Source organism: Amblyraja radiata, chromosome 37, assembly GCF_010909765.2.
Source record: "Amblyraja radiata isolate CabotCenter1 chromosome 37, sAmbRad1.1.pri, whole genome shotgun sequence".
Lineage (NCBI taxonomy): Eukaryota > Metazoa > Chordata > Chondrichthyes > Rajiformes > Rajidae > Amblyraja > Amblyraja radiata.
This window is the reverse complement of record NC_045992.1, coordinates 6,973,873-6,999,954: the sequence shown is the minus strand read 5'-3', so window position 1 is coordinate 6,999,954 and position 26,082 is coordinate 6,973,873. Positions and strand designations below refer to the sequence as shown.

The window sequence follows — 26,082 nt, the reverse complement described above, 5'->3', positions numbered from 1 at the left end:
ATAATTGAACAGTTACCTGTCGTTGAGGGGGATGGTTCTCTTGGTTGAGTGAGTTCAACTAAATGATGGGTAAATTATGCATGGTCTTTACAGCCATTGAGAGCTGGATCGTTGCCTCTCGTTTAGGACATATTGTGCTTATTATCATAGCAAAGTGTAGATTTCACAGCACTGTTGCGGAAGAGAAAGACCTTTTTCATGTAATAGTCCATCCATTTGAAACAGGCCTTCAGTGTTATTTTTGATTGTGTGTATATGTCGGGGTTATCCCCATTAATGGATCCAGCTCCACTCCATGTGGAGGAAGTTCCTGGGACATCTTAAATTTTACATTTCGTAGGGAAAGGGTACGTCTGGGCAACTGGCATTGGTTCTGTGGGTTTTGGTTCAGTGATTGAAGCCTCTCCCCTCCACCCCTCCCCTCTTCCCCCTCTCCCCATCTAAAGGACCTGCCCCGTCACCCCCCACCTCTGGAATTCCCTCCCCCACCTCTGGGAACATCCACCTCTGGAACCCACTCCCATATCACCCACTGAACCCCCCCCCCCCCCCTTCCTTCTGGAACCCCTCCTCTTTCCCCACAATACTGTAAACCTGTGGAATTATTTCCCACAGAAGCAGTGGAAGCCAGGTCATTAAATATATATTAACAAAGGAAGGTGATCAAGCTGTGTGGGATAAATATGGCAACAAGGGAATGAAGCGGATGATCATCTTGAAGGGTGCAATGTGCCTGAGGGGCCCATTGGCCTATGTCTGCTTTTTGCTGTGTTTCTGTGATGTATCCATCCAATTAAACCATAGCTCGGAGGCAATGAATTACATCCGATAGCGAATACTGTCTGGTGTTTGTACATCCTCCACGCTCACTGTGTTCAAGTGTGAAAGATAACCATAGATTATCGCATTGGAGCTGACGTGTTGTTCTTTGGATGATATTGTTTACTGCACGGCATGAAAGATGCTCAGTATTACCTAATGCACTCTCCAAAGGCTAATGAACGATGACATTTTTTTTCCTGCTGATATTGATTACAGCAGTAGCTAATCTTTTATGACTTTTAATCCCTGGTTCTTATCACCAAACAAGTCGATGCACAAGTTTTATAGGCGCTGAATCTTTACATTTTTGTCGACTCTGCAAGGTCTGTGTCATTCTGGTCCACTTGGCACTGGGATGCAGGAGGAGGTTGACGTTGAACGAGGGATCGATTCTGCCGGAAGCTGTTTATCGAGTGCCTCAAGGAACCCAAACGTTTCCACAGTTTTAACCGAGGCTCGCTGGCATCCTCGGCGTGGTGGGGCATACATTCGTAGGGGCCGTAGCGGGAGCTGTCCAGCCCAGCAGGATTGCACAAGGCCACAAAACTGACACACGTGGCCAAGAGAAGAAAGATGGATATCACGGCTATGATGGTCGGCAAAGGGTCCGCTGCTCCAGTCGGCGGTTCGATCCCCCCCTGGGCTTCTGTGGTTGTCAGAAGAAGCTTAAGCAATACAGTTGTCCCATTTTTGGTCTCTGACGTCATTGTTCCTATTTGGATTGTAAATAAAATAAAAAGACCAGTTAATTTATTTGACATTTATCTGAGAAAATGCAGAGCAGTCCAATCTTGTTGAAGCATGTTTTATCAGGAGGAGTGTGTTACATGTCCATTGGAGGCAAGGGAAGCAAGTTCAGCCAGGAATGGGTGGAGATTGGATGAGCCATCTTAATGCTCCCAACCCATTAGTTTGAGCTGTAGGTACAATTGTGAGCTTGCAAAATAAAGAAGGTTTTCCCAACTGCTCAGTCACAAGCAAATATTATTTTTCAAGTCAACCCCCCCTGGCAGGTCTTTAGTTTAATGTCATCTGGAGGATCTATAGGGAATGTACGCAGAGAAGATGAGTTTAACATAGGTCAGCAGTAGAATTGCTGCCTTATAGCCCTGTCCCACGGTACGAGTTCATTCCAAGAGCTCTCCCGAGTTTAAAAAAAATCAAACTCGTGGTAAGCACGGAGAATGAACCTAGCGGGTACGTCGGTGCTCGGGGACGTCTCTTAGCGCTAACGGCAGGTACTCGGGAAGACTCGCTAACGGCAGGTACTCGGGAAGACTCGTAAAGATTTTTCAACATGATGAAAAATGTCCACGAGAGCCCCGAGTACCGACGAGTGGCCATTACCGTAAATCTCCGAGTTCGAATCAGGGCAAACTCGGGAGAGCTCTTGGAATGAACTCGTACCGTGGGACAGGGCTTTTGCAGCGTCATGGACCCGGGTTCGATCCTGACAACAGGTACTGTCTGTGTGGAGTTTGTACGTTCTCTCGGTGACCCTATGGGATTTCTCCGGGTGCTCTGGTTTCCTCCCACACTCCAAAGACGTGCGGGTTTGTAGGTTGATTGACTTTGGTAAATTTGGATGGGTGATGGCTTTGATTGGGATCCTCCATCAGTTTGGAAGGCCCTGACCAATTTCCCCCCACAGATGCTGCTTGACCCACTCAACTCCCCAAGCAGCTTGTTCTTTGCTGAAGTATAAGATATGGTGCTCAGGTATTCTTTCAACCTTCTCTTGTTATAGATGGTGCTTCTTACAACTACATTTTGACAGCGATTGATCAGATATTGCCTCATTTAATCACAAAAACGTATTTGCAACAAAAAGACAAGAAAATCAGATATAAATGTACATTGAAACATTTACCTCACAATGTTGGTTGTCAAATACCTGTGGAATTCTGCAGCTAGTTTTCTTAAAGGCATCAATTGGGGATAAATATCACCACTTGCTGTGAATTTGTCAGCTTGCCCTTCAAACAATTCTTTCTTCAGCACATCTCTTCCAGTGTACAACTATTTCCATTTTATTAGCATCGTATTGTGTATTTTGGAAGAAATTTCCTAAAAAAAAAGGAAAATGTGACCCATATATTAAACAATACATTTATGAGCCATTACATTCAAGAAATGAATTTCATTGTCCTATCTAGGACACATGACAATAAACTCTCTTGACTTGACTTGAAAAGAAAACTTGCTTGACTTAATAGTAAATCTTATTTAAAAAAAAAGAAACTGCAGATGATGGCTTATAAAGAAAGACACAAAGTACTGGAGTAACTCAGCAGGTCAGGCAGCATCCCTGGAGGATATGGATAGGTCATAGAGTGAAACAGTGTGGAAACAGGCCCTTCACCCCAACTTGCCCACACCAGCCAACATGCCCCAGCTACACTAGTCCAACCTGCCTGCGCTTGGTCCATATCCCTCCAAACCTGTCCTATCCATGTACCTGTCTAACTGTTTCTTAAACGTTGGGATAGTCCCAGCATCAACTACCACCTCTGGTAGCTTGTTCCATACACCCACCACCCTTTGTGTGAAAAAGTTACCCCTCTAGATTCCTATTAAATCTTTTCCCCTTCACCTTGAACCTATGTCCTCTGATCCTCGATTCCCCTACTCTGGGCAAGAGATTCTGTGCATCTGCCCGATCTATTCCTCTCATGATTTTATGCATGATTTTAGGTGATGTCGATAGGGGTCCAAAGAAAATTCCCGACCCGAAACATCACCTGTCAGTGTCCTCCAGGGATGCTGCTGGAATTACTCCTGCACTTTGTGGCTTTTAAACTAAATCTTATTTAATCATTGGGCGGCCTGGTGGTGTTGCAGTAGAATTGCTGCCTTACAATGTCAGGATTTGATGCTGACTACAGTGCTGTCTGTACAGTGTACGTTCTCCACGTGGCCTGTGTGTATTTACTCCGGGAGATCCAGTTTCCTCCCACACTCCAAAGACGTACAGCTTTGTAGGCTAATTGGCTTCAGTAAAATCGTAAATAATCCCTAGTGTGTAGACAATAGATAATAGACAATAGGTGCAGGAGTAAGCCATTCGGCCCTTCAAGCCAGCACCGCCATTCAATGTGATCATGGCTGATCATCCCCAACTAGTACCCCGTTCTTGCCTTCTCCCCATATCCCCTGACTCCACTATTTTTGAGCCCTATCTAGCTCTCTCTTGAAAGCATCCAGAGAACCTGCCTCCACCGCCCTCTGAGGCAGAGAATTCCACAGACTCACCACTCTCTGAGAAAAAGTGTTTCCTCGTCTCCGTTCTAAATGGCTTACTCCTTATTCTTAAATTGGCTTAAATTCTTAAAATGGCTTACTCCTTATTCTTAATTGTATAGGATAGTGTTGGTGAGCGGGAATCGCTGGTCGGTGCAGACTCGGTGGGCCGAAGGGCCCGTTTCTGCGCTGAATCACTAAATTAACTAAACATCAAGAAAATGTTAATTCTTGGTCAAATCAGGGATGGAATGGAACATTCTTATAAAATGTAACCTGGTTCTGGCCTATTGTAGACAGATTAAATGGGGGAGAGAAATTGACGGCAGTTAAAGTTGTGCTGAGTTGCAAAGCTGTGTTGATGTTTATACTGTTTGTAACATGGCAACTAACGAAAAGTGTTCCCACTACATTAACATTTTTGCTAATGTACCGTAGCCTGTGGAATCTCATCCTATTGCTGCTGTAAACATTCCCAGCCCTTTTGGAATCATGCAATAATAATTGCAGAAGGCCATTCGATCCATACATCTTTCAAAGATAAATCTGTGTCGTCCTATCCCCGTTCATTCTCACAGCCCTGCATTTTGGTTCTTTTTGAGAATCTATCTGATTTCCATTTGAAAGTTACTATGGATTGTGATCCCACTGCCCTTTCAGGTAGCATATTGCAAAGCACAGCTCACTACATAAATACATTCTGAGAGAACCTCTTTAAACAAGCACATACATGATGCACCAAATGATAAAATCATGCCATACATTTTCTCTGGTTCAATGAATTAGCTTTAATCTGTTGCCTTCCAATTACAGAATGTCCTGCTATTGGATGCACTTTCTTGTTATTGAAAACCTGTGCTGAATCTCTTAATCCTTTTCTCTCTCTGTGAATGGCCCCAGCACTTCCAGTCAGTCCATATACCATAAGTTAGAGGGTTGTAGGGGAAATACACAGGCTACGGTTTTAGCTGCTCGTGAAAGATCAACGGAAATTTTTGTTACCTTTTCACTCAGTGTTTTAGTAGTTAGCGTTTGATCCTCACTATTTTCTTCGTAACGTGGCCAGAATCATGTTCGCATCAGACTCCTGAAACATAGATAAAAGTCATTTGTAAGCTCAAAAAGCAAGGGCCACGTGCATAAATGTGTGTCGGAGCAGAAAAACCCTGCCGTGCTTTCAGGAAGTTTTATATTTAGACAAGGCAAGTTCTTAGTGAATTATTTAAGGGCAAGTTGACAAATTTAAAGCAATGGGTGTTTTTATCACCTTTGCACTAAGCCCAAGTGATTCATGCCTTTTCTACAACTTGTGACCAAAATCAATGTAAACTGTGTTGGTTCATGTAACCATTTTAACTTGAATCAAGAAAAAAACAGGTGACGTTGTTCTGTACAGTCATACAGCAGCAACGTTAAAAACCTTGCCCGCGATCTCAGGAGGATATAAAATATCACATCGTATGACTTTAACCTACTTTGGTGTCTAAGTTAAATAGGCACTTCTACTGATTTTAAGCCAGTGGGTTGCCTTGTGTTTACTATGTGCCATTAATTAATTGATGCATCGTGCAATGATACCCAAAGCATCACATCAAAACCCTGCCCACTGTGTCTGATAGCAGTAAAGGACTATATAGGTAATATCTTGTGAAGAACCTGGAGAGCCACCCTTTTCTGAGACACTGAGAAGAACCTATCCATGCAACATCACCGCCCTATCATGGCATTGCTCATTGTAGAATGCTCTGTAGAATAAGCTAACAGTCCCACTGTCCTGGCAAAGGTGCCTGCTTCATACTCCACAGCTGATCCACAGTCATTTCATTCCACTGTGGGCTATGAATCAAATTGTTAGCAGGCAGGAGAGAGCTGCAGCCATTATGGAGATGTAAATCAAATCTCAGTCAAAGGCTTCTCGAAGAATCTGGACAGACAATCAGAGTGGAGTCAGCCTCCCCCTCCCCAGTTATCCTCTACGTAATAAAGGCAATTTAGCAAATAGGAGATCCCGAGGGGGAGGGGGAGGGGGGGTTGTGACCTGCCGCCCATCCTTTAAGCTTCAGTCACATTGGATCTCAGGGGACTGGGGAGACAGTGGGAGGGTTACGTGACCTCCGATATAAAGAGTTGGTTAATGTGCAGTCTAAACAGAGTACCTAACCAAGAGCAACGATGATTTATAGCGACTGATTGAGATTGGCCATAACTCATCTGAGAGCTATCCGATGACTAGTAGGGGTGTTAATCAGATAACTCGGCTCTTCATCAAATGTCCTCTGTCACTTAACCAGCACCACTACTTTTTGAGGTATGTCGCTCAGTGATTAATGGGAAGCCCTTCAGATCCTCTGATAGTTAACGGTGATAAAATGTAGACTCAGGTCCTGAAGGGCAGCATGAAGACACCTTGCTTTTCTTCAAATTCTTCAGAGCTAATCCTTTTTTTTACAGAAACCTTTTTCTTTGCTGATGAAACATTACAAAAACCAGGGACAGCCTAGTAGCTGGGTCAAGAACCTGTTCCTATTTTAAGAGGAACATAGCAAATTTAACAAAACTGTCACTCAGTAACTCAGCCACGTCACTGGAATGTTGCAGTTTAGTTTATCGTCACGTGGACCGAGGTGCAGTGAAAAACGTCACCCATTCCTTCTCGCCTGAGATGCTGCCTGTCCCGCTGAGTTACTCCAGCTATTTGTGTCTTACTTCAGTGAAAAGCTTTTATTGCGTGCTGAGAACTATATTCTGGTGTAAAATTTGCCACAATGCCCAAATTGACACAATTAGTCAAGATATTGTGCATAGTTTGCAGTGTTGGGTCAGTCCATCAGCCCACATGTTCTGTATTCTTCGTTCCTCCACACAAATCCCCTCCCACCCAACATCAACCAAAATTAGTAGAATTTCTTGAAGCTATTTTGATCTCCGTATTTTCATCTTCCTGCCTTGTGTTTTGTGCATTGGTTTTTGTGGGCTTCCACGTTGACGTGAATATAAACAAGAAGTGGACATTGCACCTCCCATAAGGAGCCATGCCCACAGCTCGCTGTGTTGGAGAAAGCAAGATGTTTGATGCCGTGCCGTGTGACATCAATTTCTGTTCACCAGAGCATGCAGGGAAGTCGTCAAAGGAGCTGCTCCCAGTTTTGCTTCAAAGGTGACTGAGCGCTGAAGGATCTGCTGTGATCTGCGTGTGTGTGGACCAGAGTTGGCTCGGTGCGTTGGGCAGGCACAAAGAGCTGCCCACAAGTAACCACACTCAGCTGAACGTAAACGCACGAGCAAAGGGCCATCGTATTGGACAGTGGAGTCGTGAGGAAGCAAGCTTCAATTTACACCATGGCTTTAATGTTTGCAGGTCTAGGAGGAGCCTCTATTCACAAGTAGTGCCATAGAAATCTGCCACAGGTACCTGGGTGGACAGCTGGGGGTTAGTCCTCTGTCTAAAATGTGCAGGACACCCTCATTATGATTGTAACTGAGGTAGCAGACCAGTTCCCATCCCTATGGCTATTAAAACTTTTAATTGCTCTTGTATTCTGCCCAGATCCTTTGGGAAGCCTGCAAAAGTAGTGGAAGTCATCACTTTAGTCTCACGTTTATTACTGTCACAAGCACCGAGTTGTAATGAAAAGCATTGATATGCATGCTATCCAATCAAATAAAAATAACACTGTACAGAAATGCAATTAAGCCAAACTCAAAACGATAGGTAGAGTGATGGGGTAGATACAGGGAGCACAATGTGGTTCTCAGCGTTATGGTGCAACAGTTTGCAGAGCCAAACTCCATTGGCCATAATGAGGCAGAGGAGAATTGGACTCCACCGTACTAGCATGTGGAAGGATGGTACAGAAGCTTGATCACAGAGGGGATGAAGCCGTTCCTCAGTCTGAGCATTAATGCAATATTTAAACAACAATCTGGACCGGCACGGATGGCTGGTGCTTGTAAATAGGATTTGCATAGGTGGGTGCTTGCTGGTTGGTGTTGATATGGTGGGTCAAATGGCCTCACCTCTGCTGCATGGTTCAAACCATTGATTTATTTGAGTTGGTATTTCAAACCATTACTCAAGTTGATTGGCATGTGAGAGGGAATTGGTTGCTGGGAACTGAGCGGGACTGTTGGGATTGTTGACCCAGCATAGACTCTGTGGGCTGAATGGCCTCTTCCTACATCATCAGGGAACATCTGAGAAAGTGGTGGAAACTGAGTCACTGACAGGATTTAAGCAGCATCTGGATTTCCTTAACTTATTGAATTGCCGAGGCATTGAAGGCTGTGGGCCAAGTGCTGGAAGATGGTATTAATATGGATAACTGCCCACACTGGTTGGCATGGACATGATGGGCCGAATGGCCTGTTTCCAGCTGTCTCCCTGACTCTACATGTAATGTGACGCTGCCCAGCTGCAGCACAACATAGATCAAGAACAGAGTGTTTACAGACTGGGGTTTACGTCGACCTTTTCCATTTACAAAGGCATTTCATTAGCACACACTAGTCTTTCTGTTGCACAGAATGTTATATTTTCCAGCCACAATGTTTTTCCACTGTCCGGTTAGTGTTGCCCACAGAATGATGCAACGTTGAAAGCCTTTTATTCAGCCTGATTATTTCTGACTGGCTTTTATGAAAGGCTTCATTTAGTTTTGGGTTTCCAGAGTGGGAGCTACGTTTGGTGAATCTAACGTCTTGTTGTTTACCTCATGGAGCTGATATATATTGCAATCCTCCCCCCTTGGCCTTTGGGGTTTAGCCCAGCCTTCATCGCTTTCATTTCACCAGGACTTGCCCTCCCATGCTCACTGCACCTCTCCACACTTGTGGCTTGCGTGGAGGAAAATGTTTTTCTAGTGAAATGTTTGGATTTTTGTCATTTATTTCATGGGCGTTTGACATGCGATGATACAATGATTCAGTGTAGTTTCTTTTCATTATTTTGGGGATATTCCTTGGGGATTCCCCATCCCGCACTCTTTAATGGGTTTTTAGTAAGTTTTCATTTATTTGCAGGATATTGGAGTTGCTTGCTAAACTGGCATTCATTGCCTCTCCTTAATTGCCCTTGAAAAGGTGTTGATTAGCTGCAGTCTTGAACTGGTTATATGAACTTTAGCTGAGTTTACAGATACACCATGGAAACAGGCCCTTCGACCCACCGAGTCCACACCGATCAGCCATTCCCACACATTAACACTACCCTACACACGCTAGGGACAATGTCACATTGAATCCAAGCCAATTAACCTACAAACCTGTGCACCTTTGGAGTGTGGTAAGAATCCGAAGATCTCGGAGAAAACCCACACAGTCATGGGGAGAACGTTCAAACTCTGTACAGACAACCACCACGTACAAAATCATGAGGGGGGGGGGGGGGTCTAGGCTGCCAAGAACAAAGAGGGACTATCGGGACTCTAATGAGTCAGTGGATATTTTTAAGGCAGAGTTAGAGAGATTTGTGTTTAGAACAGGTGTCTCGGGCTATGAGGAAAAGGTAGGAAAATGGGATTAGGAGGCAGAGATTGAATGGCGGTGTGGACTCGATGGGCCGAATGGCCGAATTCTACCCCTATAACTTGTGAACTTGTGAATACTTTTGTAACTTTGTCGGCACCAGATGCTTGGTGTTCCTTTGCGTACTTTGTGCATTGTATGCAAAATTATAAAATATATTTAAAATATAATTTAAAAATAATAAAATATCATTGAATTTCCTTTAAAATTTGTCCCTTTCACCTTATAGAAAGCTAAAATATTCTCTGGTTTTAGTCATGGAGTCATTCAGCACGGAACCAGGCCCTTCAGCCCAACTCATCCATGCCAACCAAGATCTCCATGTAAGAATGTCCCACTTGCCTGCGTTTGCCCCAGATCCCTCTAAACCTTTGATATCCATGGAGTTTGAAAAAGGGAGTAGGGAGTTTTTCAATGTGTAGGAAGGAACTGCAGATGCTGGTTTAAACCAGAGATAGACACAAAAAGCTGGAGTAACTCAGCAGGACAGGCAGCATCTCTGGAGAGAAGGAACAGGTGACGTTTCGGGTCGAGACCCTTCTCCAGAACGTACAGCATTTTTCAATAGTGTGCTGACCTCACAATTGGTGCCAATATAAGCAAATGATGCACTAATCTGAACAGTATTATCGAGTAGGTTGCGGGGGCTTCTGCGTACAATTTAGTTACAGCATTCCGGACTATACTTCAGAAGTACTTCATTACTTGCAGAGCACTTTGGATGCATTGGTGTGGTGATAGAAAGCAGGCACGGGTAACTCTTCATCTTTCTACTTTCAAAATACACCTTAAATTCTTCCTCTTGGAGGCTTTTGGGCACGTTGCAAAATGAAGGAACTGACAAGGACCACTAGTTATAAGGATGAGGTGTGGGGGGAGGAAGCCTCATTGAATCCTCCCCAATAATGAAAGGCCTAGATAGAATGGATGTGGAGAGGATGTTTCCAGTAGGGGTCGGAGAGTCCAGGACCAGTGGGGCACAGCCTCCGCATTAAAGGATGTACATTTAGAACAGAGAGGAGGAGGAATTTCTTTACCCAGAGGATGATGAATCTGCGGAAGTCGTTGCCACAGGCAGCTGTGGAGGACAAGTCATTGGGTATTTTAAAAGCAAACTTTGATAGGTTCATGATTAGTAACGGCATCAAAGGTTGCAGTGAGAAGGCAGGAGAATGGGGTTAAGAGGGAAAAATAGAACAGCCATAATCAAATGGCGGAGCGGATTCAACGGACCGAATGGCCTAATTCTGCTCCTATGTCTTATGAACCTATGTTTAAGAAGGAACTGCAGATGCTGGAAAATCGAAGGTAGACAAAAATGCTGGAGAAACTCAGCGGGTGAGGCAGCATCTATGGAGCGAAGGAAATAGGCAAAGTTTCGGGTCTCGACCCGAAATATTGCCTATTTCCTTCGCTCCATAGATGCTGCCTCACACGCTGAGTTTCTCCAGCATTTTTGTCCTATGAACCTATGGTCTTTTGGCCATTTATCGAAAAACAATTAGCCTGCAGGCAGTCAACACAGCGTTAGCAAGGTTTATCGGTTAAAACCTGTGGGATTAAACATGCAGTCCCCTGCCAGAAAACAACATATTCCATAAAAATCCAGACGGGAACTTCTGCGTCAGATGGGGAGAAACTTTCTCACAGTTGACCCAGTCCCCAAAGCACAGACACTGGTTAAATGAAAGTTATCAGAAGAGTGCCTTTACCTGAGGTTCATGAGCAGCTGCTGAATGATTGCTCTCTCTTTCTCTCTCTCTCTCTCTCTCTCTTTCTTCCACATTCACCGCTTGGTCAGGCAGAGCTGCATGTTATAGGGCTGGAGGTGGTGGGAGAGAAGGGGGTGGAGAGGATTCCGTGGCGGTAGCTCTATAGCTCTGGCCTGAGGCAGCTCAGCTCAGCATTCGATGAACCTTCGTTACCTTTTCCTTTTGCCCTGGAGAACTGCCCGTGGGGAGGTTGGTCTGTCTGCCGCCTGCCTTTAAAGGAGTTTGCATTTCCCTCCTCGATTCCTTGCGGGATGGAATATTCCAGAGCTGGGGCCACTGTCTGTCTGCTGGTGCGATCGGCTGGGTGGAGGGATTGCCAATTCTCCAGGAAAGTCCCGGGTTAACCATGAGTTTGCTAATCTCCACAGTTAGAGACAGCTTCAGCTCGACAGCAACACCTCAACACCAAACAGCTACAACTGGGGGAGAGAACTCATAAGAGCCCTTTTAAAACAAAATGTGCATGTGTGTAACGGTAACAGTAGCCCTGCTGTCTTGTAACCCAGTGACCCAGGTCTAATTCTGACCTCCGCTGCTGTCTGTGTGGATTTTTCACATTATCCATGCAACCACATGGGTTTTCCCTGGGGGGCACCAGTTACCCCGCACATCCCAGACACTTGTGGGTTGGTAGTTTAATGGGCCACTGTCGTGTTGCTAGTGTAGGTGAGAGGCGGGTGATTGAACTGTGGGAACAATAAAACGGGATTCATGTAGGATTAGTGCAAAAGGACGTTACAGATTCTTCCCGACTGAGGCAAGATAACTTACGGGCGTAGGTAATTCAAGAGTTCTCCCAGTTCTCCCTTGATTCGAGCTTGTGTAATGTACGAGTGAAAAGTGACCATTTTTTTAATCACGAGTATTTTGTTACTTGTGGACATTTTTCACAGTGTTGAAAAAACGTCACGAGTTTACCGGATTTCCCGAGTACCCACCGTTACTCGTACAAGCCGCTACGTGACATCCACGAGCTCCTACGTACCTGCTACATACAAAGCACGTACAGGATACTGAGTTGGATGATCAGCCATGATCATATTGAATGGCGGCGCAGGCTCGAAGGGCCGAATGGCCTACTCCTGCACCTATTTTCTATGTTTCTATTACACAAGCTCGAATCAGGGGAGCTCTGGAGAACTTGAATTACCTCGCACAGTGGGACAGGCCCTTTAGCAAAGATGGGGAACAGCGCTATCCCACGAGAGTGCTTCATACTGAACAATCAGACTGTTCTAGGTCCTGTTCTACTGAGGACTGTTCTACTGTGTCTTGGACTGTTCTACTGAGTTACCTTGTAAACCTTACCTGGTTAACCATTATAACCAGTGTTAATGAATGCTTCATATTGATCAATAAGGTTTAATTTCCCAGGTAGAGATCTTGACTAAATTAGGATCTGAAATTAATATTGAATTCATTCACAGATCATCTGTTTCCTCTCTTGTAAACGTGGTGTTTCCAAGATCCGTGTCTCTGTCAATGTTTTTTGTTGAATAATAGTGGTTGAATTATTTTCATTGCTTCTTTAGAAACATAGAAACATAGAAATTAGGTGCAGGAGTAGGCCATTCGGCCCTTCGAGCCTGCACCACCATTCAATATGATCATGGCTGATCATCCAACTCAGTATCCCGTACTTGCCTTCTCTCCATACCCTCTGATCCCCTTAGCCACAAGGGCCACATCTAACTCCCTCTTAAATATAGCCAATGAACTGGCCTCAACTACCCTCTGTGGCAGGGAGTTCCAGAGATTCACCACTGTTTTAATACTGTAAAACATCTATGACCATTTCTCAGGATAGTTCTATAGTTTAGTTTGGAGATACAGGGTGTAAATCGCCCATTCGGCCCATCGAGACCGTGCCGGCCAGCGATCACCTCTACAGTAGTTCTGCCCTACACACTATGTACAATTTTTACAAAGCCAATTAACCTACAAACCTGCACGTCTTTGGAGTGTGGGAGGAAACCGGAGAACCTGTGGAAAAGCCCACGCGGTCACAGGGAGAACGTGCAAACTCCGTACAGATAGCACCCATAGTCAGGATCGAACTCAGGTCTCTGGTGCAGTGAGGTCTGTCTATCACACCTACAAGGAATGGTGTGGGATGGAGTTTTTAGGTTAGTAAGATAGCAACAAGCATTGTTCCAAAGATGTGTGTTCATAACTTCATAAAACATAGGAGTAAAATTAGGTAATTCGGCCCATCGAGTCTGCTCCACCATTCAATCATGGCTAATCTATTTTTTCCTCTCAGTCCCTTTTTCCTGCCTTCCCCTGTAACATTTGACATCCTTGCTAAACTGCAACCTATCTATCTCCGCTTTAAAAATGCCCAATGACTTGGCCTCTGCAGCTGTCTGTGGCAGTGAATTCCACAGATTCACCACCATCTGGGTAAAATAATTCCTTTTCATCACCATTCTAAAGGTACATCCTTTTATTCTGAGGTTGTGCCCTCTGGTCCTAGACTCTCTTACAACTGGAAGAATCCTCTTCACACTCACTCTATGTATCAGAGACTTGCATTGAGGGGGTGAGTTGTTTGGGATCTTTTTGGTTCATTTTGTAGTTTTAGGACTTTGTTTGTACTCTTTGTAAAACTCATTTTGTTTCAGTAATTGGAAAATATCACTCGATTAGACCAGTGACTTGCAATCTCTAAGGGACCAACTATTGGATGAAGGTATTTCATGACCTTCCATTTTCCTTTCTGACGTAGATGGAGGCCATTCAGCCCACTGAGCCTGTGCTGGCCCACTGGTCAATCCCATTCCCCAACTCACTTTCCCTTTATTCCCCTGACATTCCCACCAACCAGTTCTCCCAGGTGCTATAAAGGAAGGAACTGCAGATGCTGGTTTATACTGAAATTATATACTAAGTGCTGGAGTAACTCAGCGGGCCAGGCAGCATCTCTGGGGGACAGGGTTCATCACCCATCCTTTTTCTCCAGAGATACTGCCTGACCCGCTGAGTTACTCCAGCACTTTGTGTCCATCTTCCAGTTGCCGCATTGAAATCCTCTGTTTCGAGAGGAATTCACGCGAAGGATCCCTGCTCCTCGTTAGAGATGGTGATGAAGGTCAGCCTTAACCCTGGTGTTAAGGAGGAAAGTAGTTTTGTCATTCATGCCGGTGTTTCATTCAGGCACGCACAAGCGCTGAAGCGAGTCTACTTTCCAATCTGCCAGGAAATGGGTTTAGCACTGATAGCAATCCTGCCAATGCCTCAATGGTTTTCTTTTACTGCACAACTTTTCTGAAATCCCTCAGTCTAAACAACTTATCAAATCCCCTTCACTTTCTTTCATTGAACTGCGCACGGTTTGGCTCAGACTTTTTACCCCAAATCCGCCCATGCCTTAACGTCACTGTGTTTTTCAACCACGTCTTGTCCATGGACATGCATCCCACTGACAAATGGATTTGCTGAGTTGTAGGAACACATGTTTTGAAAGGCACTTAAACTGCGTTTTGTTAGCAAAGTGCTAATTTTGCGTGATCACTGTTTATTACCAGCAGGTGAAAAGAACAAGTTTGTCCGTAGGATTGAGTTCCACTGAAGTCCAACTTAAAGTGTGTCTCTACTATGATTCAGAAGCTAAATGAAAAGTCCAAGCAGTTTATGTGAATCTTAACTTGATGAAAATAACTCATTGTGGGTTGATGTAATAACCATTAACTCCAATTGAACAAAAACCTCATCATCTCGCCCAGTAGCGGACTGGGTCTAAAAATATTGGTTGCCAGGAGACAAAGGGGGCCCACTTCATCAGGGGCCCACTTGCCATCGGGCAAGCTGACACCCTGGCCAGTCCGCCACTGATCTCGCCTGTGTTGGAAGGAACTATAGATGCTGGTTTATACTGAAGATAGCCACGCAATGCTGGAGTAACTCAGTGGGTCAGGCAACATCACTGGAGGAAAGGAACAGGTGACGTTTCGAGTCGAGACCATTCTTCAAGTCTGAAGAAGACCCCAGAGATGCTGCCTGACCTGCTAAGTTACTCCAGCATTTTGTGTCCATCTTTGGTATAAATCAGCATCTGCAGTTCCTTCCTACACACTGCAGAGTGAAGGACAGACTAGATAAACTTGCCTCTGAAGCTTGTGGAAGTGAAATGGCTTTAAGCGGCTTGATCTTATTTAAACAGTCTGCTGCGAGGTGGTGTCCAGGGAGATAACGTTAATATGGTTACTCGGGTGCAAATTTATGAGAATTAGCAAAACACAGATAGAGAATTAGAATGTAGAAACAAAGAACTGCAGATGCCGGTTAATACACAAAGGGAGACCCAAAGTTCTGGAGTAACTCAGCAAGTCAGGCAGCATCTCTGGAGAACATGGATAGGTGACGATTCAGGTCGAGACTGAAGAAGAAGGGTCCCGGCCCAAAATGTCACAGATCGATGTTCTCCAGAGATGTTGCCTGATGTGCTGGATTACTCCAGCCATTTGTGTCCTTTAGAGAATTAGGACTTTATTAACGCAGCGATCAAAAATAACCCAATTAAAATAGTGCTCAATACAAACTCAATACTATCTTTCCAAATTGCATGAGTGAATTGAATCTTGTAAATTGAAGTCAGAAGGAAGCCATGGAGTCTCCCGAGTCCTCGATGCCCCCCTGCAGTGCAGTCCAGTACCTTACCCCAGGCTCTTTCCTTCAATCAGCATAAGTTATCTTTCTTCGATTACGTACCCAATTTCCATTTACAAACCCAGATCAACACTTGCATCCCCCACCTCTGCAGGCCATGTGTTCAGGAGAAAAGCCAACCATGAACTTCCCTGTACTTTGGACCAGTTTATTGATACACCACGTTAACTGGTCCTTCGGCCCACCGCATCCACGCCAACCGTCAATCATCCATTCACACCAAATCTATGTTATCCCACTTTCTCATCATCTCCCTACACAATTTTATAGAGGCCAAATAACATGAATATGAATTTAAGAGGGAGTTAGATGCGGCCCTTGTGGCTAGGGGGATCAGGGGGTATGGAGAGAAGGCAGGTACGGGATACTGAGTTGGATGATCAGCCATGATCATATTGAATGGCGGTGCAGGTTCGAAGGGCCGAATGGCCTACTCCTGCACCTATTTTTCTATGTTTCTATGAATATCTTTGGAAGAATGTGCAAACTCCACACAGACAGGACCCGAGGTCAGGTTCGAACCCAGGCCTCTGGCGCTGTGAGGCAGTATCTCTACCAGCTGCACCACTCTGATGCACTGTTTCACTGGTATGTGTCCAGTGAAAGAGAATGATTGACATTGTTCAAAGATTTTCCTTTGTTGAAACACTGCTCAGTAACTGAAAGAACAGCAGAACAAGAACCACATTGACAAAGGTGCAGAAAGATATCTGAAATTTCAATGACTCCACTTGTTCCTGTAAATCCTTTAGAACGATATAATGTTAGTCATTCCTTCCTTTGTTCTGTTGCATTTGCCTCTTACGTTGAGAAGAACACTTTGAGCAGGACTTTGGAGATAAACTAATGTAAGTGGAGTGTGTAGAAAGGAACTGCAGATGCTGATTTACACCGAAGATAGACACAAAATGCTGGAGTAACGCAGCGGGACAGGCAGCATCTCTGGAGAGAAGGAATGGGTGACGTTTTGGGTCTGAAGAAGGGTCTCGACCCGGAACGTCACCCATTCCTTCTCTCCAGAGATGTTGCCTGTCCCGCTGAGTTACTTCAGCTTTTGGTGTCTATCTTGAAGGTTAAGGTGTTTGGCAAATCTCCAGAGTTATCATACAGCAGGGAGGTCAACATTAGTGCACATTAGCAACTTAATTTGTCTCCGACAGCAGGTTAATCAGAATTTAGTTAAAATCATGCAAATCTACCACAGTCGTTGCATATGGCAATTTATTATAATAAGCATTAACAAATGTCAGTAATTGTGACTTTGGATCGTGGATGGTAAATGAGCAGATGAGAACTACTCGTGTAACAAAGAGGTGGTGCAGATGTTCGCTTGGATTTTTGGAATAATTATGGCACTTAACCCTGGAGGAAAGGATCCCACAGACGAGAGAACAGGGAGAATGTTGGCAGACTAGACAACTGGATAAAGCACAATATGAATTAGAAGCTTTTTAGAGTTTTCCATTTTAGTTTAGTTTAGACATATAGCACAGAACAAGGGGTCACAGTTTAAGGATAAGGGAGAAGTCTTTTAGGACCGAGATAAGAAAATCATTTTTTACACAGAGTGGTAAATCTGTGGAATTCTCTGCCACAGAAGGTAGTTGAGGCCAGTTCATTGGCTATATTTAAGAGAGGGTTAGATGTGGCCCTTGTGGCTAAAGGGATCAGGGGTTATGGAGAGAAGGCAGGTACAGGATACTGAGTTCAATGATCAGCCATGATCATATTGATTGGCGGTGCAGGCTCGAAGGGCCGAATGGCCTACTCCTGCACCTATTTTCTATGTTTCTACAACCAGGCCCTTCGGCCCACCGATTCTGCATCGATAAGCGACCTACACACACTAACACTAATCCTACACTCTAGGGAGATTTTACATTTACACCAAGCCTATTAACCTACAAACATGTACATCTTTGCAGTGTGGGAGGAAGCCAAAGATATCGGAGAAAATCCACCTGGTCACGGGGCGAACGAACAAACAGCATGCGTAGTCAGGATCGAACCCGGGTGTCATTCTCTACTGCTGCACCACCGTGCCACCCTAAGTTGCAAGTTTCATAAAACTACATTTTATTTTCATTAAATTCTCCAACCATTTTCAGAATAACAAGGCAATATCGGTCTGTTTGTGCTTCAGCTTTTGACCAGGGGATTTGTTCTTCAATGGCCTAGAATTGTAGAATTTACTAGATTAAGTGGGACCCGTTGGGTCCCAGCATCACACGGGAGGGCTGGTCACCCAACAGAGAGACTGGGCAGCAGAGAGAATGGCGATTTTTAGAAAAACATTAATATCTCTCTGATTTTCATCAATGGGAAAAATCCTCTGGTCCAGCGGCGGAGGGGGGCTCTGAGTGAGGTGGCCAAAAATGACGGCCGTAAGTGGTTGCATTCTCTCGGAAATCACATCGCAGTGAGTCAAAAGCGGTCAAGATCTTATTTTTAGTAATATAGATTTATGGTACAGACAGACTCTTAATCAATAAATATCCACAGATTATAAAGCATACGGCCAATGCAAACGCTGGTTTAATTCCAGGATATTCCGTTATCTGAACGTCGACATATTCGTCAAAATTCCCACTTTAGCAGTCTGGATCTGAAGCTGATTGAGGAGTTTCCAAGGTAACAGCGTTTCATTCCAAGTCCCATTAAGAATTAGATAAGAGATAGCCGTCAGTGGAAGTTAAACTGGTGTTTAACTGGCACTCAGCCACGCCATGTGCCTTTCTTGAATCCTCCCATATAATAAATGAAGCATCACATCATTAATTTACATTATGGCTGCTCAAAGGCTGCCATTAGCTCCACTAGCTTGCCACTTTCTGGTGGGGTGGAGTGATTGATACGAGTCCCGTGATGCATTCTGCTCGGCAAACTGATCCATATTGGGATCTGAAAATAAACATGAAAAGCAACCGAGCATTTCACACGGATAAACTTTTGCAGTTTGAATTTGTGCAATGTGTAGAACAAGAGGCTTTGAGCTGACAACTTGTTTTACACTGTAGCGAGAGATACAGTTTCCAACCCAGCACTTTTTGCAGTCTCGTGCTGATTGAACAAACTTTGCAGCCAATTAGTTATTTTCCAAAGCACACAGTAGTCTGTGTTGCAATGTGAGGAAGGAGAAGGGGACTGAGCTATCATTCCACAGGGTATGCGGGGCAAGTTGCAGAAGAAAGTTGTTCTGCATAGCAAGCATTAAATGTGCGATGGTGTGGGAAGATTTTGGCACAGGTAGCAACATTGAGGTGGGTGGAAGATTGGCTGTTTCACAGCAAACAAAGAGCAAGCAGAATGGGTCATTTTCAGAATTGGTAAAGTGTAATCAGTGTTCTGCTATAGGATTGGCACTGGAACCTCAACTTCCTAAAAATGTATTTAACTTAATTGGATAAAGGCACTGGAGACAAAGTTGGTAAATTAGCTGATGACTCAAAAATAGACAGGAAAATTCAATGATACTTTATTGTCACATGTACCCAGGTACAGCCATGGAACTGAAGATGGTGTTAGGTAAATTGTTGGGACTGAAGGCAGATAAATCCCCAGGGCCTGATGGTGTACTTCCCAGAGTACTCAAGGAGGTGGCCCTAGAAATCGTGGTTGCATTGTTGATCATTTTCCGATGTTCTCTCGACTGGATCAGTTCCTGTGGACTGGAGAGTAGCCAATGTAACCCCACTTTTTAAGAAAGGAAGGAGAGAGAAAACAGGGAATTATAGACCAGTCATACGTCGGTAGTGGGGAAGATGCTAGAGTTAAAGATGTTAGTAGTGCATTTGGAAATCAGTGACAGGATCGGTCAAAGTTATGAAGGGGAAATCATACTTGACTAATCTTCTGGAATTTTTTTGAGGATGTAACCAGTAGAATGGATAAGGGAGAGCCAGTGGATGTGGTGTATCTGGATTGTCAAAAAGCCTTTGACAAGGTCCCACTCAAGAGTATAGTGTGCAAAATTAGAGCACATGGTATTGGGGGTAGGGGATTGAGATGGATAGAGAACTGGTTGGCAGACAGGAAGCAAAGAGTAGGAATTAACGGGTCTTTTTCAGAAGGGTAGACAGTGACCAGTGCCGCAAGGCTCGGTGCTGGGACCCCAGTTATTTACAATATATATTAACGATTTAGACGAGGAAATCCAATGTGACATCTCCAAGTTTGTGGATGAAACAAAGCTGGGTGGCAATGTGAGCTGCGATGAGGATGCTAGGAGGCTGCAGGTGACTTGGATAGGTTGGGTGAGTCATATACAAGATCTATGTCTGTCTAGAGTGGGGTTTCATATTTCCAGGGTCATTCTTGCTATGGTTGGCAGGAGTGGTTGATCCCACTGCGTTAGTGTGTTGGGCTGAGACAGGCAGGAACACCATAGAAAATAAATAAACCTTATCCTTCTGCTAACAAAGTGCAATACATATGGGTACAATGATTTACAAATTAAAATGCAGGGTAAATGTGTAACAGAAGCAGGAAAATGGGATAAAAGCTAGAGTGAAAATGAAAGATGTTAAATAATTGATTTTACTGTTTGATTATGTGTATAATGATGAAACTAACTCTCAAAACGCTCGGCAACCTGATACCAGCAGCATCAGTGAAACAGCTGAAATATTCTTGCCCCGGAGAGAACATTCTTGGTGTAATAAATAATGAAAGTGTAGGAAGCCCACAAAGACCGACAGAACAACTGGTGTAAGTCTGTGACAGGCAAAAGCAGGAGGCATCAGCAGGAGAGAGCAAGTCGGAGATGGGATTAGAGGATGACAGAGCTGTGAGAGAGAGTGAGAGAGAGAGAGAGAGAGAGAGAGAGAGAGAGAGAGAGAGTGACAATGTCAGAGGATGAATTGGGACTGGCTGCTGATGGGTTTGGAGGAGAGGAGAAGGGTGACAGAACGACAATATTAGAGCATGCATTAGCACAATGAAAGAAAGAGCCAGACAGTATTAGTGCACAGAGAGAGATGGTACTGGAATATGAATTTAGAACAGTCCTGGATCCAGCACACATTGCTGAGTGGACACAAGTCGGTATCAAGTAAATAATATTGCTCGGTCTGGCGGATCACAAGCTAATGGGTGCAATTTAGTGTGTTTTAATGTTTACGTGAGTCTCTGTTATATCTGTCAGCTCGGTGCTGTCAGAAGCAGCAGGAACCCAGTACTTATCCCATGGAGGAAGGAGAAGGTGCTGTTTGAGCCTCTTTACGTTTTCCAGTAAGCTGTCCTCGACTGTTCTGAATATGATTTAAATGCTTTCTCACAAGTGCATCCAGCCACTGTCTGAAGAAGGGTCTCGACCTGAAACGTCACCCATTCTTTCTATCCATAGATACTGCCTGTTCCGCTGAGTTACTCCAGCATTTTGTGTCTATCTTCGGTGTAAACCAGCACCTGCCGTTCATTCCTACAAAGTAATTTTATGTGCTGCTCTTGGTGCTTGGTCACAACTCGGTGGGCCAAAGAGCCTGGCTCCATGCTGTATCTCTAATCCAAACTGGCCAAGGCTTCTTCACCTGCAGTTCAACATAGCCTTGTTTTGGATTGTTGTTCTAACAGCAAGAGGCTGGGTTACGGTTCCAGAGTGTTGAAGCAATGTAAATGATTCGATGAGTTCTGGAGGGTTTTTCAGCCTCGAGAAGCAGGCGGAGGTTGTTTGCCCTTAGACCCGGGATAAACCTGGGATAAATTTACCCCCAATGGGGTAAATTTGTTGATTCTGGATTTGTACATATTTTTTCTCATTGACTGACTGTGTTCGGTTCTGGTATACCAGTATCTGTTCATCATATGCCTACTTTGAAGAAGTTCTCCTCCTATTTCCTTCGCTCCATAGATGCTGCTGCACCCGCTGAGTTTCCCCAGCAATTTTGTGTACCTTCTGTTCATCATTAGTTGTTCATAAATAAGTGAAATAACATTGTTATGTGCTATTAATGTTGCCGGGGCAAACGGAACGAAAAAGGATGGGAACCCTGTCCTAGATTGAGATGCAAGATTGAGAGGGTGGGCTGCTGGAACAGTCGAGAGGTGTAAGCTGACTTCTCATTTGTTTAGAATAGATTGACACAAAAAGCTGGAGTTACTCAGCGGGTCAGACAGCATCTGTGGAGAAAAGGATTAGGTGACGTTTCCTATTCCTTCTCTCCAGAGATGCTGTCTGACACGCTGAGTTACTCCATCGTTTTGTGTCTATCTTCGATTTAAACCGGCATCTGCCTTTCCTTCCGACACATTTCTCATTTGTTTAGTTTAATTTGGAGCTACAGTGCGAAAACAGGCCCTTCGCTCCACCGAGTCCACACCAGCCAGTGATCATAGTGTGTGTAAAACACTTACACTATCCTACACACACTAGGGACAATATACATTTATACCAAGCCAATTAACATGCAAACCTGTACGTCTTTGGTGTGTGGGAGAAAACCGAAGATCTCGGAGAAAACCCACGCAGGTCACGGGGAGAACGTACAAACTCCGTACAGACAGTGCCCGTAGTCTGGATTGAACCCTGGTCTCTGACGCTGTAAGGCAGCAACTCTACCGCTGTACCACCCTGGGGTCACGTGTTCTGAGGATGCAAACATGTTCTCCCTCTTCCTCTCCCTTTTCTGAAGATGTTGGTATTAGTATTGTCAAGAGTATTTTATTGTCATATGTACTGAAAACAGAGTAATGACATTCTTACTTGAAGCAGCAGCACAACAGGTTTGTCAGCACAGTACTTAATTGATAATAGAATAAGCAAACAAAAAAAAATCAGTGAATAATAATACAATATAGTGCAACTCAGGCAGTTAGTTCAGTGTTTAGTTGGTGTTCATAGTGTTCAATAGCCTGATGGTTGCTGAGAAGATGCTGTTCACTGGTGTTCAATTAGTGGGTGTGGATGTGTGCAGCCAAAGGGGCTGCTTCATGGAGTCACAGAGTGATACAGTGTGGAAACAGGCCCTTCAGCCCAACTTGCCCACACCGGCCAACATGTCCCAGCTACACTAGTCCCACCTGCCTGCGCTTGGTCCATATCCCTCCAAACCTGTCCTATCCATGTACCTGTCTAACTGTTCCTTAAATGTTGGGATAGTCCCAGCCTCAACTACCTCCTCTGGCAGCTTGTTCCATACACCCTCCACCCTTTGTGTGAAAAAGCTACCCCTCAGATTCTTATTAAATCTTTTCCCCTTCACCTTGAACCCTCTGGTCCTCGATTCCCCTACTCTGGGCAAGAGACTCCTCATCTGTTTCCTCATGACATGAACTTTGTTTATAAGTGTAGTCTGACTCTGTGGGTCATCCTGTGCAAACTAGTGACTGATTCCGTGGGATACCCTACAGCACACTCTGATTTGGGTCAAGTTTTCAGCAGCCAATGAACCTTATAAAGCTGCACTAGATAGCCCAAACCTCAGCTGCAGATGTGCCCTTCCTTATTCAGGCCAGTGGTTTAAATATAACTTGGAGCTGTAAAACCTGTCATCACACAAGTAAAAGGGCTAAACCCCTTCTGCCAAATAAAAAGATTCTCCGGCGCATTCGGTTTTTGAAAGGAAATAACAATTTGGAGAGAGGGAGAAAATGATAGGTTAGCAGCAGAGTGCGGGTGAGATCGATGTGTAGAATGGAGCATTGGCTTGAATCCGAGTGGAAATGGGGGCTGGAGCAAAGCTGGCAATTGTATGTGTGAGCGGGGAGAGATAGGACAGACAACTTCTGATGGCACTGTGCACTTCCGACCACTCCGTGCAAGTCACTTTAAAGCTTTTAAGGAAGGATGTCCAAACAGTTCCTATGGAGCAGAGCAATTTCGTTGTGAGTTAATCACTATTTGCAAACCCACATCCACTGATTTATTTTTGGTAAGTGTATAGAGGTCAAAAAAACATATCTGTACATCACCTGCACCCAATGCATGATTATCTCCCTATTCACTTTCTTTTCTAGAGAGTGAAACATTGACTCGTGTGCATGTAATGAAAGAGCGCCATCTACAGGTTCACAAAAAACCACCAGCCAACCCAAAATTATTACAATCTCTCCACTAATTTGTCCTTTTCAATTTAGTTTTAGTTTTTTTATAAGATACAGCATGGAAGCAGGCTCGTCAACCCATCAAGTCCATTGATCACCCGATCACAGTCGTTCTGTTTTCCTACTCAGTTCCTCCACTCCCTACAAACTGGAGGCAATTTACTGGGCCGATTAACCTACAAACTGGCACGTCTTTGGGACGTGGCGGGAAGCCGGAGCACCCAGAGGAAACCCACGTGGTCACAGGGAAATGCAAGCAGGCAAACTCCACACAGACAGGACCCGAGGTCAGGATCAAACACGGTTTTCTGGTGCTATAAGGCAGCAGCTCTAACAGCTGTGCCATTGTGTCATAGAGTCATGGAACGTGGAAACAGGCCCTTCGGCCCAACTTGCCCATACCGACCAATCTACACTAGTCCCACCTGCATACGTTTGGCCCATACCCCTCCAAATCTGTCCTATCCATGTACCTGTCTAATTGTTTCTTAAATTTTGCTATAGTCCCTGCCTCAACCACCTCAAGCTACAAGTGTCAGGCAGAAGCAGATATGACCATTCAGCCCATTGACCCTTTTCCATCATTCATTGAGATGTCTTGGGTTGACAAATGTTATTCGGCCTTATCTTTGAAAATAATCAATTGCCATTTGTGAAGGTGGATTCCAAAACCCTACGTATTTCTTGAACCCACTCTGATTTTTCAACGTTGACCTTCACTGCCCAGCTTGTGAAAAATGCTTTCAGTCCACCTAGCTTATTAGTTCTGATGAATACCTTGAAAAATGCAGTCAACTCACCCAATAATCAAAATCCGGGAGGATAATCCCAGGTTAAGTCTGTGCACCGGAGAAAATACTTTGATAAAAAGCTGCACGATATGCAGGTGGAATTCAATCCTCCTCTGAAATCCATTCCTGCAATGCATTTGAGCTGAAGGGCAAGAAAGTTAAAAAAAAAAACACATCCACACATGCATATGGTTGGTGTGTTTATGTGTGTATGTGTATCCACACAATGGGACTGGCTTATGCATGTATTCGAAGGATGATGTGTGCAAAATGTATGGAATAAGCAAACTAAACAAGGGCTTCTCCCTGGTGCTCAGTAATAATATTTAAGGTCAGGCATTCCATAAAATAAATGCACTTTCCTTTTAAAGTTTATTAGGTCTATAACCCCCCTGGGTGAGTGCGCTGGCAACTGTTTGTGTTTTATGTTTTTGAAGACGGGTTTTTAGAGCAGATTCAAGGCAGGGAAAAGGCATTATAATAATCATGGCCTTACTATTGTGCTCAAGCAAATCCTATTTATTCTCCTCATCGTTGCCATCCATGAACCAACCTTTCCCCAGGCCAGATTCCACCAGCCATCTGCTAGCAATGGGCAATTTGCCTCCAAACCTCCCAACCCACATCTCTTTGAGTGCGGGAGGAAACCATCGTGGTCACAGCGGAAATGCCCAAATTCCACGCAGATGTGAATCGGGTTCCGTTTATATTCCATGACTTTACCGCACCTTATTTTTCATTATTCATCAAACCATCATCTGCAGTATGACTGATTGTAAAAAAAAACAACTTGACTGTTTGTAAAAAAAAAAAAATCTGAGGACGTGCAGAGGTCCTGAAAGAAGGGAATTTTTTTTCCAATTTTTTTTTCCCAATGACTCATAGTCGATAAAAAACAAACAAGTTAAAGTAGTTGGAATCTGGAATTCATGGCCTGTGGGTATGGTTCCAGTGTGGTTCTCAATGGGGGAACTGGAAAATAAATGGTGAGGACAACTCTTCAAGCCAACAGAGAAGATGCTGGAGGGCTGATCTAGTGCATCGCTCTAGTGGAGAGCTAGTATCGTCACAATGGGCCGAATGGACTCATTTTGTGGTGTAATCATCCCGTGATTCTAAAAGCAGATTTCTTAGATGACCCATACACCAGATGGCGGGGTCTTATATGTGTCCATATAACCATATAACAATTACAGCACGGAAACAGGCCATCTCGGCCCTTTAGT

General features: G+C 44.3%; 2 protein-coding genes across 6 annotated transcripts in view; one reads left to right on the top strand and one right to left on the bottom strand.

Annotated features, from left to right (window-relative positions):
* The window catches only part of cdh23 (cadherin related 23), a 556,325-nt gene that overhangs the window by 373,331 nt on the left and 156,912 nt on the right, over nt 1-26,082 (top strand). The window lies entirely within an intron of this gene.
* On the bottom strand, nt 627-25,481 carry c37h10orf105 (chromosome 37 C10orf105 homolog). Of its 4 annotated transcripts, XM_033012755.1 has the most exons (5): nt 25,469-25,481; nt 11,298-11,463; nt 5,065-5,149; nt 2,693-2,889; nt 627-1,534 (listed from the first exon to the last, which is right to left on the bottom strand). In XM_033012755.1, exon 5 carries the CDS (start codon nt 1,527-1,529, stop codon nt 1,122-1,124), a length of 408 nt encoding a protein of 135 aa, XP_032868646.1. In that variant the 5' UTR covers nt 1,530-1,534; nt 2,693-2,889; nt 5,065-5,149; nt 11,298-11,463; nt 25,469-25,481; the 3' UTR covers nt 627-1,121. The 4 variants fall into 4 exon arrangements, with proteins under 4 accessions (XP_032868646.1, XP_032868644.1, XP_032868645.1 ...); XM_033012753.1 differs by lacking the exon at nt 25,469-25,481 and having other exon boundaries at nt 11,298-11,762; XM_033012754.1 differs by lacking the exon at nt 25,469-25,481 and having other exon boundaries at nt 2,717-2,889; nt 11,298-11,762.